Here is a 12898-nt window from a genome sequence, read left to right on the forward strand (position 1 = left end):
TTTCTAAATAAGTCTTTCTTTTAGAAGTCTCACTTCTTTTAAAAAATTTTCTCTATTCTCTCTTTACTTTTATGAATACAGGTTTAAAAACACTATAAACATCACTTGGGAGGAATTTATATTAAAAAATTTATTGTAAAAATTACAAGCTATAAACTTTCCATTGCATATGCTCGTAAGATCCATCGGATCGATTCATCCACACAATCATAATCTAAGATGGAGCCACGTGTCTCAAGTTACCCAGGCTCAAGCACTGAGGCTTGACGTCATTGAGAATGCAGGAGTCTGAATTTGTGGTTGGAAAAAGAAAAAACGTGACGTTGGCGATCAAAAAATTTGAAGTACATTTGACAGGGTTTGACGCATACAAGACCACACCAAAGACAACTATAGTTGGTCGTCGCATAAAAGTCGGGTCGCGATGCGCGGATGCCCGCTGCTAACTCGCCGCGCGGTAGCAGCGGTGCACGGAGCGAACGCCTGCATACTCCGCTTCCTGCGGGTCATTCTACTTTTATAAGTCACTCCTGGGAGGAAAGACATCGAAGGAAACCGGCGAGAAGAAGGGCGAGAGGCAGCAGCGAGGGTTTGCACTCCACGATCGTCCTACTTTTCTTGCCTCCATTTGGTATTCATTTAATCTTATGATTCTCATGCAGTTTATCGACATGTTTTCTATCGTTTTCGCCAATTCGCCGTTGTGTTCTTGGAGGGGATAAAGTTGTTTTGGCAAGAGACAGAAAGGGTTTTTCTAGTTAATTCTATTTAGGAGCGAAATGCCTATACAGATTGCTTTAATTTTTACAGTTACATTCTCAGTTCCGTGAAGAATGGGATCTGTAAAGCTTGTGGGATTTCAATAGATCGGCAATTGTGTATTATTATTATTTTTGGGGAGCTGGTTGTCAGCTTCTGTAGATTCATATTGAAGCTGTTTGGTTTAGGGGTTGGATTCCCAAACTATCATGCGTTTTTAATACAATTTTCAATAAAAAAAGTAACATCTTTGGTAATTACCCTGGGCATAGCTGCCACTGATGTTGATTAAACTGACCTATCAGAATGAAAGACATTTGCAAGAATTTATTTTCTTTTTGACAATAAGTTATTGCAGCGTCTACAATAGCCATTTAGCCTATGTCACTGTTTGTTAGGAACAAGGAAAAAAGGAAAATGAACAAAATGGAACACAAAAGCAAGACTAGAATTTTGTATACACCAATCTCTAATGGTTTTAGAGTTTCTGATGGCCATTAATGTTGAAATGATGAATATTTGTGAATATGATCCATTATTTACAGGAAATCTTTTATATAGACAATGGCTGAGGGTGAGGATATTCAACCTCTTGTTTGTGATAATGGCACTGGCATGGTTAAGGTAAATTAAGATTCTTATTTATATGCAGCTTATGCTTTAGTAGTTTCCTAGTTAAAAACACTCCAATAGACAAAATGAAAAGAATAGCTATTTTTCTCTTTGTTAGTCTGGATTTGCCGGTGACGATGCTCCAAGGGCTGTTTTCCCTAGCATTGTAGGCCGTCCACGCCACACAGGTGTGATGGTTGGAATGGGCCAAAAAGATGCATATGTTGGGGATGAGGCTCAATCGAAGCGAGGTATTTTGACCTTGAAGTATCCTATTGAGCATGGTATAGTGAACAATTGGGATGACATGGAAAAGATATGGCATCACACATTCTACAACGAGCTTCGAGTAGCCCCGGAAGAACACCCAATTCTCCTCACTGAGGCTCCTCTCAATCCGAAGGCTAATCGTGAGAAGATGACCCAAATCATGTTTGAGACCTTCAATGCTCCTGCGATGTATGTTGCTATCCAAGCAGTCCTCTCGCTGTATGCCAGTGGACGCACAACTGGTACAAAATTATACTAAAATTGGCAACAAATTTCTTTATGTTTTCCCATTCATGCGATATGCAATTTTTTTGTGTAGGGATTGTGCTGGATTCCGGTGATGGTGTTAGCCACACAGTGCCAATCTATGAAGGCTATGCGCTCCCGCATGCTATACTTCGTCTGGATTTAGCAGGGCGCGACCTCACTGACAACCTCATGAAAATTCTAACAGAGCGCGGTTACTCATTCACTACCACGGCTGAGCGTGAAATTGTCCGGGACATGAAGGAAAAGCTTTCGTACGTTGCTCTTGACTACCAGACACAGCTGGAGACTTCCAAGAGTGACTCTTCAGTAGAGAAGACCTATGAACTCCCTGATGGACAGGTGATCACCATTGGTGCCGAGAGGTTCCGCTGCCCGGAGGTCCTTTTCCAGCCATCCCTGATTGGGATGGAAGCTGCAGGCATTCATGAAACCACCTATAACTCCATCATGAAGTGTGACGTGGATATCAGGAAGGATCTCTACGGAAACATCGTTCTCAGTGGAGGAACCACCATGTTCGACGGCATTGCTGACAGGATGAGCAAGGAGATCATTGCTTTGGCTCCAAGCAGCATGAAGATCAAAGTGGTAGCTCCTCCTGAGAGAAAGTACAGTGTTTGGATTGGAGGCTCCATCTTGGCATCACTCAGCACCTTCCAACAGGTGAAACACTTCTTTCTAGTCTAAAATTGGACAGAGTTTCTGACGTATATAGTTTGATTTTAATTGCAGATGTGGATTGCCAAGGCAGAGTACGATGAGTCTGGGCCATCAATAGTGCACAGGAAATGCTTCTAACTTTCTGGATTTAGGCATCGAGTTCAACTCGGACACAATTCATTAGATATTCTGTTGCTGCGTTTTGTTTGTTTTTTGTTTTTGTTTTGCACATTTCCTCTTGTTTGTTTTTCATATGTTTTTTGAAATCAATTTGTTGGACCACATTCGTTATGAACTATGATTTTCATTTTACCTTTATTATATAAGGAAGAAATTCGAGTTGAGCCCTTCAAGAAAAATATAAATAAAATAAAAAAGTATATTAATTAAAATTAATATTATTGTAAATTTAATTGTCATATACTCGTGGGTGTTTTAGCACAAAGATAAAGTTATTGTTGTATGATCTAGAGATTATGAGTTAGAGTCTTGAAAATAATTTGTTGTAAAAATAGGATAAGACCGTTTACGATATACATTTCACTTTGATCATATTGGCAAGTAAACATTTATAAACAAATTTGATGTTTAACTTGGTGAGAGTTTATTTATGTTCATTCAATATATACAGATCAAATAAATAAATAAGCTTGGACAATTGGTTAAACTAAATAAATAAATTTAAACATACGTGTTCAACTCATCAATATTCATGAACAACGATTGAGAATAATATTTGTAAGCAATATTAATGAATAATATTCGTGCAACATGTTAAAAATAATAATAATAATAAAATGAACAAGTAAATTTAAATTATTTAATTCAAAAATCAATGCAATGAAAATTTCATACAATCAAATAACTTTAAATCAAAACATTAATAATCAACCTAAATTTAACTAAATAAAGTAAAACTTGAACAATGATTTTAGATTGAATTCGTTTCTGACTCGGTTACTAAATTTAAACACTCCAAAACTAAACTCAACTTGCTTTTTTCCAGCCCTCGTGTGCTGAGTGTTTGTTTTTTATCGGCGTGGCCATCATCGCATCCTAAAAGTGATTAATATAACTTCGGGGGGCATTTTAGAAGAGCTCTCCAAATAGATCTCGCTTAACAATGGCGGCCGCCCCATCGATGGAGAATCCTCGTCGTCTCCTTCATGGCTTCTTCTCCTTCGAGCTTTGTAAGGTTCTTCTTCTCCGCCTTTTTCTTCTTTCCCGTTTTCTCCTTTCATGGGCAAACGTAATCTGCGCTGGGTGGATGTTTAGGAGCTGGAGTTCATTCACCGGAGCAGCGGCACTGTGGGCTACAGGCCCAGCGTCTTCTCCACCACGCTTCCCCACCTCGCAGCCACCAACTGCGGTCACTTCATCCTTCCCTTCCTTCCTCTACGCGACCGCCTCAAGGATGCCGTGGAGGAGACATTTGGGTGCGAATTTGAGCTCTTTGTTGAGTTCACCGGCCTCATCAGGTGGGATCCTTTTCTTTCCTTTATCTTGAACATAATCTTACCAAACTTTACCTATTGAATTGCACAAATCCGATTGTTAGAGGTACGATTCAATGAAGAAGGGCGTAACTTAGAGAGAGAGGAGTGTTGCTGCTTGTCATGAATTCACAATTAAATTTGTTATGATTCTTCTACTCAACTGGTCAACACACTGTTAGCCCTTATATAAAACAATATATACCCTTTGGTTGGACTGCATATCTTGAGCTACACACGGCTACGCCTATCCAAATTTATCCTAGCTCATTGCATTGCTTGGATGCTGTAGATCACATTGGTTCACGTAAACACAATTGGTCAATTGGTTGAACCACTTGAGCCAAAATTAGACCTATTGGCATCATGTCTTGTTAGCAAAGCCATTGACCTGCATAGTGAATGAGGTGAACAAAGACTTCCTACACGATGATAAATTGAATGCGTGTGCGCCTCAACTTGACTCATGAGAATGTCTGTGTGAAGTAAAAGGATGTCAACAAAGTTTCATATTTCACCTCTTGTGTGTCACAGAAGCCTCATTTGCCATGTGTGCTTGTGTGCGCCATGTGGATGCAACATTGCTCTCAACACAAGCGAGTCATGCGTCTACTTATTGTGATGTGGTGCACGTACTGGTATGTAAAGTATATAATGCCCCTACCAAGTATAGCTTGCCAAGACTACTTTTTGTAAGAATCTAAATTTAAATGCCTCTCTCCCGTAAAATTTTAGAATGTTTTGGTGGAATGTTTTGTAATACTTCAACTAGGTAGTCTCAAAACCTTAATTTGGTAGCTTCATCTAATCCTACTTGTGGTGCATATATGTTAATTACGTTCATAGTTTTTTTCACTACTATTATCTTAAGAGCTATAATTCTATCTTATTTTCTAACTACTACAACTTCATCCTTTAACGGACTATCTATAACAATACCCACTCCATTTTTTATTTTACTCTTTCATGTCTATCATAACTTAAAACCGGAGTTCTTTACCATCTTTACCTTCTTGTCTACCCATTTTGTCTCTTGTACACACAAAATACTAATTCTTCTCCTAATCATCGCATCTACTACCTTAATTGATTTACCAGAGAGGGTTTTTATGTTTCATGTTCCAAATCTTAGACTATTAGTTTTCCTATAATATTTGTTCTTATTCAACCTATGATATGAGAACTATTGCCTATTTAACACTATACCCAAGTTCTCATGGAAATATAGTGGTCCTTGCCGATACGTTACAGTCGGACCCTGCAACGCGAACTCTTACATATTTAGCACTACACCCTAGTTTTGGAGATGTAGCAGTCCTTGCCGAGACATTACAGTTTTTCCGGGGAACAACTTAGCATTAGCACAATAGTTTAATGAATTCATTTATTGAACATTTGTCATTGTTTAAGCTGGCAACATAATGCAACCCTCCTCTTTTATCTGGACTTGAGACCGATCATAACTGGTTCGTCATAGATGGAGTTTTCTCAAAACAAAGCAATCTTGAAAAATATATTTCTATTTTTTTTTTTGTCTTTTTTGTAAGCATAAATGTCTTTTGACTTGAATCTACACTTTAGTAAGTCAAAATAATTCCCCATCATTAGATAAAGCAATTATAAAAAGTATATATTTAGACATTTGATGATTTGGTTTGTCCTTTTGCCTCCTAGGCTTAGACGTCTTGCAACTTAACTCCATGCTTTAGTAAATTATCTCAAAGTTAGATGAAATTGCATAGTACACAAACCTTGAACTAGCTATTTTATTTATCTAAGTAGAGAGAACATACACAAAAGAGGGATCTGTAAATCGGGTTCCTGAAATGTTACCTGACACTATTATGGCCATATGTCCATATCCATTTAAAATTAAACTCTTGAGTTCTTGGAGTGGGCACACTCTACATTCACACGGATCCTTGTAGAAATTGATATTTGACATTTGATCCTTGGTTCTTTAAGAGAAACAACTCACCCTCTTTTTATCCTATGAACTTTTACATGTTCTTTGAAAGGAAGGCAAGTTATTGCTTTTGATGAAGCAAGGACCAAGTCAAGTATATGCATCTATGAAGATATTTGTGAATGTAGAGTATAACTGATCTTAGGATTTAAGGGCTTAGTCCTAAATGTTATGGAAGGATATGGGCACATGACTGTAATAGTTTCATACTGTCATGTAGTATTTTTGACACTCAATTTCGAGGATTATTCATGTGTAATTTATCTTTGGTTAGAGAAATGAAATAGCTAACTCAAGACTTGTCTATTATGTAATTTTGTCTAATTTTGAGAGGATCTATTAAAGTGTGAAGTGAAGTCATAAGACATCTATGCTATGCTAAGGACAAAAGCACTTTGAATTGACTTGAGAATGCACAACAAGCAATAAATCTCCTTTGTCCATCTGACAAATATCCTTCTTTCTCCCTGTAGAGGAAGCTCTGGCCACTGCATTTGCACACTTTAACATGTAAATTCTAATTCCTTGTCTTCGAGTTAGATGGTGTTGACGTTTCTTTGGGAAAATTCATCAGACCCCAACATCACACCATTGGTAGAGGTGAATTAAGCATTAAGTGGTTTCGTGCCTCAGGATCGTCAATCGCTATGAGTCAACAAACAATTATTCTGATCTAGCAGCAACTAAAGCTTACAACAAATATATTAAAAAAAATACTTAATGGCTCAGTCTTAAATGGAATGCCTGAAAAAAACAATTCAAGGGAACTTGTAGGTATGAGAAGCATAGTTCCTCCACCAATTATAGAGTAATGCGAGATTGTGCTGTGTTAATCTAAAATCTCTAGATCCTCATCTTGGGTAGATCTGGCAACAAAGTTCCAACTTGCCAATTCTCTCACCACTAGAGGGGTTTTCAGATATTGTTTTCAAAGAAATTTCTCCCAAGTTTATTAACATCATTAACCACCCATTCAGGAAGAAGTTATGAATTTGTTTGATAAGAAGAGGATATGTGACCAAAAATGCTATTGATGAGGGTTCTGCCATAGAAAATAAAGGTTGTTGCCATGGATGTAACTTCTTGGCCAATTTCTGAATTACCAGGATCTAGTAATCATTCTATGGTTTGCTAACCCCCAATTGAGAACCACATAAGGAGTTGGATGAATTTGAGAGACATCCAAACAAACTAGCTAACACCTCTCCTTTTCACCTTAGAGTCCAAGTAGATGAAGGATGACTTGTTTAAGTTGATGTACAGCCTACTAAAGGGAGTGAATGCTGCAAGGATATCTTGAAGAGCAGTTGTTCCACAGCTTGTACAAACATCAAGTTATGATCAAGTGTGCAAAATCCTTAGTTGACATTTCTAAAACCTTGTTAGTCACTGAGCATTCTAATAAGACGCTGATTTTGCATAAATTAGATCTCTTGGAGCTAATAGCCATTTCTAGAACCTTATTACTTGTTGAACATTCAAACACCAAGATGTTGAAAGTAAAGGACATTTTGACATTGGCAGCAAAGATAAAAAAAAAGAAAAGATGAGTAGCAGCTGGAAGTACCAGTCCTTTGATTTGAGCTACATCAGGTTCAACTCAGGAGGATTCAAATCCAACAAAAGTGGCAATTTGAAGATGGTGTCTTCGAGTTGCTTGACATTGCAATCTCCTTGGAAAGTTGTAGATACCCTTTCAGTTGCATGACAAGCCAGGAGGGCAGTCCCTTTTCCATGGAAATGGTTTACCAAATCTACAGAACAATGGGGATTTTAGGGCCTTTGGCACTCATGGGCTTTGCATTCGTTCGTGGTTTAGGGATAGGGTCCTCACTGTTTGTACCAATTCCCTGATTGCTTGATTTCTCTTTGAAATAAATAGCTACTTTCCAAAATTGTTTTACTTGATTTCTCTTTGAAATAAATAGCTACTTTCCAAAATTGTCTCATTGTCACCCATATTGGAGGACTCTCCAACGAGTAGACCTTGTATGGGAGCAATAAAGTTCAATTCATTCAACCAATGGAAGGAAGCAATAGGATGCAATGACTCACCCAAATCTTGATCAAGGTGCAGGTTGTCATCAAAAAGTACAGAAGCATAGTTGTTCAAGTTATGTCTGATATTGGGCATAGGAGAAGTTTCATAGAACAGCAGTTGCATGGAGGTTGTATCCACCTGCAGGGTATCAGGTTTCTCCTTTTTGATTTTCATCATCGCATGTGATCCTAGAACCATCAGCATCATCTTCTCTAATGATTGAGTTCGCCAGAAGAGCATGAATCATATTTTGTCCAAAGGAGATTTGATGCCTAGAACCAGGAGGAGCAATTTCTGGTTCTTAGCAAAATCTGGCAAAGAATCAAAAGATGAAGCTAGCAAATCATCTCTTGTTGGATAATGAAGTCTTGACATATGCCTCAGATTAGAAGATTTTATTGTAGATTTTGATTTTCTCAGGCTATCAGCATTCCTGAGAAGGATATGTTACATAGGCCACAGTAGTAATCCATAACCTCCTCGCACTGAGATAGATGGGAGCATTGAACAAATATTCATTGGTTATCCGTTGTTCATAACTTCCAGGTGTCATGAGTAGTTTGCATGAGGCCGTACGATCAAGGAAAACTGGGAAATTAACGGCAAACTTACATGGAGAAAATATAGTAACTAGGATGGGTTGGGCTCATAATCTCTTTCAAATTTGAGTCTCCATCACTCTATCTAGGAAGACACTGTATTGACCTATGAGATTTTGTGCTCTTAATAATATTAAGAGTATGTGACAAATAATACTTTTCTTTGTGCTGCTAGGACATGACTAAAATGCAGTTGTGTAGTTCTTTTGCAGCAGGGAACCACATTTCATATGGGGCATAAGGCCTCCTAATATTCGATTGGCTTCACAGACCCAAGTGACGTAGTCTACTGCATATGTGCAATGTATGTGGACAGTAACAAACTGAAACTGTAGTTCACTCAAACTGATTACTTTAAATACTTGCTTTCCATGTGTTCAGTTCTATGCACATTTTATATATGTCACATTGCACATTATTGATCAATGTGGATTGTTATATAATGTATTTCTTTTTTCTACGATTACATATATTTTTTATATGGAATTATTGCTTAAATAGCTTGATTAGTATACTCTGTTATATGTATGTAAGCATATTTTGTGAATATCAATAAATTTTTAATATGGACCACATATGCCCTTAAATCTGTGCTTGTATACCGCATGTGCTATATGCATATTTTTTTTTAATAAAAATGGTCAGGAATATGGAAATGTTAAAAATAAACAGTTTTTCTACATCTGATGTCGTGTGCTTGTGGATCAATGCTATGGTAAAGTGTTTTAGATGTACTTCTCATGATGAGACTTACTCCCAATTATTCCTATTCATAACTTTTCTTCAACTGGTTTTAGCATAATGAGCTTTGGAAATATGAACTCAGGAACCAGTGGACACGAAGATGAATTAGCTAAATCAGATTTGATAGTTTTATCTGCAGGTTCAGTCTTGATGAAAGGCTGATGTCTTATGGTAATCTTTCCTTCGTTTTGTAAATTGTGGTATGGGCACTAAATTGTTCAAACAAATGCACGTAATTGGTTACCTAAATGAACTATAATTGGTGGCATGTAAAGCCATTGCCATCTCAGTACTCTGTTGTTGTGCATTTTTGTGCATAAAGCATAACAAATTCTATATTATATTGTTTATTTATGCTTGTTAAAATCAAACAAATTACCAAAATGCTACTTGGTAATAATTTACTTATAAATTCCTTTCCTCATTGTCTGTAGTTGGTGTAAGGGTGCATCTATTGGATGGCATAGTGATGACAATAAGCCCTATCTAAGACAAAGAGACTTTGCGGTGAGCATACCTAATTTTCTTTGAAAGTGTACGGAATACTGAAAGTCTAATTCCACCATCATATGTTCTTAATACTTGCTGAAATTGATAATACAAATTTATTCGTCTAAAAATCATTAATACTATGCAAATATGACTTTTGCACGGACATTGTAGCATTTATGGTGTCATTTTGGTTTAGAGAAGATATTTAGCATACTTTTGTTAATTCTTTTCTTTTGAAAGAGCACTATCAATAGCTGCATATGATAAATTGTCCTAGATCTAAAGATGTACAATGTGGGAACCAAACACCAGTATCCTACAATGTCAGGAAAAGCCTAGTTTTCAACTGATTATGTATTGATTGATGGTACTTGTTTCTAACAACCTTCAACTATCTCCTGACACCCAATCTGTTCAGGAGCATCTTTTTCTCATAGCACGAGTATCATTCTAAATTACTTCTTTTGCTTCCAACTAGAAGCCCCTCAATCTCACATTTAAGGTTCATCATCTAATTATGATTAAAAATATTTTATTAAATTCTTCTTCAACATTATGAAATAAAAAGGTAAAGCGCATTGAGTAATAAATTGTGATTTGAACAAGAAAAATCTTGTGTTTTTCCTAGTATTGCTTTTGGATTTCCATGTTCATTTCTGTTTCTGAATCTTTGTTTAAAAATGAGTTACATTATTAATTGGTGGTAATTGCTTTGAAATAGGCAGTGTGCTATTTGAATAATCATGAGAAAGATTTCAGAGGTGGTCTATTTCATTTTAAAGATGGTGAACCTTCTTCAGTTGCACCAATTGCCGGAGTAAGCAATTCTTAAGATGTTCCTAATTCTTTATGAAATGGTATTTCATTTGTTAATGTTTACTACCTTTACTTTTTTGCAATATTCCATTTTTTTCATAATGCATTGTACTTATCAATTAACAACTCTTCAAATGTGGCCCTTTAAAGTAACAAGTCTGCATGATATTCAGGATGTTCTGATCTACACAGCTGATGAACGCAATATCCATTGTGTAGATGAGGTATGTATAAAAATCATTTCAGCAACTAAACATAATAGTTATCGCAACTAAATTTGTTTAATTTTCTCTATTCATTTTTCTATCTACTGATGCATATTATTGATGCAAACATATTCTCACATTGGAAACTCTGGAATTTTTGTTTACCTTTCTCTTTGAATTTCTATGCTAATACTAGTGTAATCTGTCAAGAACAAATGCAAATTAAAATGTGATAGCTTGTGACCTTAGGACAACTCAAATAGGTTAAGATGCCACCTACATTCCGTGTGTTGCTTATATAGTTGACAGAATTAGATTTATTGTTTTTTTTAATGGTTCCATCTTTATGTATAGAAGGGGAGCCAACAGTAAAGTTACTGCCGTGTGACCTGGAGGTCACAAGGTGAGTCACGGAAAAGTCTCTTGCAAAGTAGGGTAAGACCGCGTACAATAAACTCTTCTCTGGACCCCACATTGGTCGGAGTTTCATGTACCGGGCTGTCCTTGTTTCATCTTTATGTATCATCTGCAAAGTGTTCTGCAAACATGTGGTTTAAGAGAATGACTACACGAACATATAACAGAGGTTGCTATTAAGTCACAAATTACTCATTCCTGATGATCCTGTTTCATAGACCAACCTAATTTTAACTCCAATAAGATTTCCTGATCGGACAGGACTGAAAAGTTTAAAGAGCTCCCTTCTGATGATCAAGTTTTCTGTTCCCATTCATCAGAATCCACTATAATAATATGTTAACAATGTTCACTGGATGAAACTATTTGTTCATTTTAGATAGTTAACATTCGATTTCTCCATACAAAATTGTTTATATGGGGTCAAACCATTTATTCTGCTACAGGTAATTGATGGCGAAAGACTGACTTTAACTCTTTGGTTCACGCGTGACTGCTCACATGATGAGGATGCCAAGGTTATCAATATTCTCTCTCAAAGAATACAATATGAACCTGACTCCTTCCTACCTTTGCCAGCATCTAGTACCATGTATTGGTTTCAGAAGGATGGGTCAGGCTTTGATGTGCGCCATGCTAGAGTGAGCTTCCTTGGTTATGATTTCTCTTCAACAAAAGAAAAGTCTAGAGCAGATAATTCATTATGTGATCCTTTAGAGCTACTTGATGGGAGATTGTATCTTGCTAGGGGAGATGAAGTTCTTGTCAAAGAATTCTTAAATAGTCTACATGCTTTGCAGGTAATTGGGGAAGTAGACCTTTCAATTAAAGTACTCTATCTCGTTACACATAATCACTGCCCTAATTTCTTGTTTGTGTTGCTCTTCCAGTGCCGGTTTACTTTTCCTTCTTCTCCAACCTGGTGTTCCCTAAAATTTCTGGTTCACTATAGTTTTGTTTATATTAGGTTCTACAATTCTGCTACTGGAGAGCTTCTGAATTAGCCAAAGGAAGGGAAGAGGGCCATCGTCAAGGATCTGCTCGGCCGGCGATTTTAAAGAGAACAAGCAATTTGAAATTGTCACTGCCACATGACGACAAACTTGCTGTGGAAGTTTTAGGGGGCCCTTCTTGTAACTGCATAAAACTTCAATTCAAATGGGAAGACTTGGTGTTAGGAATCGCCAAGTGGGAGGAATACGTGTCTCAATTACACAGAAACATGCTAGTGTGTATTCCTAGCTGGTTATCCAACCACACTCTTTCGTTAGATAATCATATTGTTGAATTCGTACATGCAACATGAGATGCAAACGGCAAACCGCACGTTCATGGTGATCAACTCAACTTTCCTATTCATTTTTGTTTGAACTTGTGTTCATCTTTGTACCTTCTTTACCAAATTTTTATCTTTTAAATCTTTTGTTGTAAACATTATTATTTTATTTGATAGTCCAATCATTTGTTTTTCATTCTTGATATGATATGATTCGAAAAGAGAAGATTTTGAACATAGCTTGCAGCTGCCAATGAGTGAGACAATGGTCATGGAA

The 12898-nt window shown here is 36.9% G+C and overlaps 2 protein-coding genes across 11 annotated transcripts; both read left to right on the forward strand.

Moving 5' to 3' along the window:
• Positions 1–387: 387 nt before the first annotated feature.
• LOC122017329 (actin-like) lies at positions 388–2871 on the forward strand. The gene is made up of 5 exons (XM_042574910.1): positions 388–631; positions 1305–1383; positions 1490–1883; positions 1961–2574; positions 2644–2871. The coding sequence occupies exons 2-5, from the start codon at positions 1324–1326 to the stop codon at positions 2707–2709; spliced, it is 1134 nt and encodes a 377-aa protein (XP_042430844.1). The 5' UTR covers positions 388–631; positions 1305–1323; the 3' UTR covers positions 2710–2871.
• A 761-nt stretch (positions 2872–3632) lies between these two features.
• LOC122015347 lies at positions 3633–12826 on the forward strand. Of its 10 annotated transcripts, none has more exons than XR_006120880.1 (9): positions 3635–3766; positions 3847–4049; positions 9849–9921; positions 10628–10723; positions 10896–10946; positions 11792–11863; positions 11925–11986; positions 12063–12145; positions 12313–12371. XR_006120880.1 is itself a non-coding variant. In XM_042572188.1 (9 exons), exons 1-9 carry the CDS (start codon positions 3695–3697, stop codon positions 12649–12651), a joined length of 1020 nt encoding a protein of 339 aa, XP_042428122.1. In that variant the 5' UTR covers positions 3635–3694; the 3' UTR covers positions 12652–12826. The 10 variants fall into 10 exon arrangements, 8 of the variants coding, with proteins under 8 accessions (XP_042428121.1, XP_042428122.1, XP_042428125.1 ...); XR_006120881.1 differs by lacking the exon at positions 12313–12371 and adding an exon at positions 12236–12293; XM_042572188.1 differs by having other exon boundaries at positions 12094–12145; positions 12313–12826.
• Positions 12827–12898: the final 72 nt, after the last annotated feature.

The sequence above is a fragment of the Zingiber officinale genome, chromosome 8B, assembly GCF_018446385.1.
Source record: "Zingiber officinale cultivar Zhangliang chromosome 8B, Zo_v1.1, whole genome shotgun sequence".
Classification (NCBI taxonomy): Eukaryota; Viridiplantae; Streptophyta; class Magnoliopsida; order Zingiberales; family Zingiberaceae; genus Zingiber; species Zingiber officinale.

Coding starts and splice junctions, on each gene's coding strand:
- LOC122017329 (XM_042574910.1), top strand. CDS start 1,324: ATGGCTGAGGGTGAGGATATTCAACCTCTTGTTTGTGATAATGGCACT. Junction 1,384..1,489: donor ATGGCACTGGCATGGTTAAG/GTAAATTAAGAT, acceptor TCTCTTTGTTAG/TCTGGATTTGCCGGTGACGA. Junction 2,575..2,643: donor CACTCAGCACCTTCCAACAG/GTGAAACACTTC, acceptor TTTTAATTGCAG/ATGTGGATTGCCAAGGCAGA.
- LOC122015347 (XM_042572186.1), top strand. CDS start 3,695: ATGGCGGCCGCCCCATCGATGGAGAATCCTCGTCGTCTCCTTCATGGC. Junction 9,922..10,627: donor TAAGACAAAGAGACTTTGCG/GTGAGCATACCT, acceptor GCTTTGAAATAG/GCAGTGTGCTATTTGAATAA. Junction 10,947..11,791: donor ATATCCATTGTGTAGATGAG/GTATGTATAAAA, acceptor ATTCTGCTACAG/GTAATTGATGGCGAAAGACT.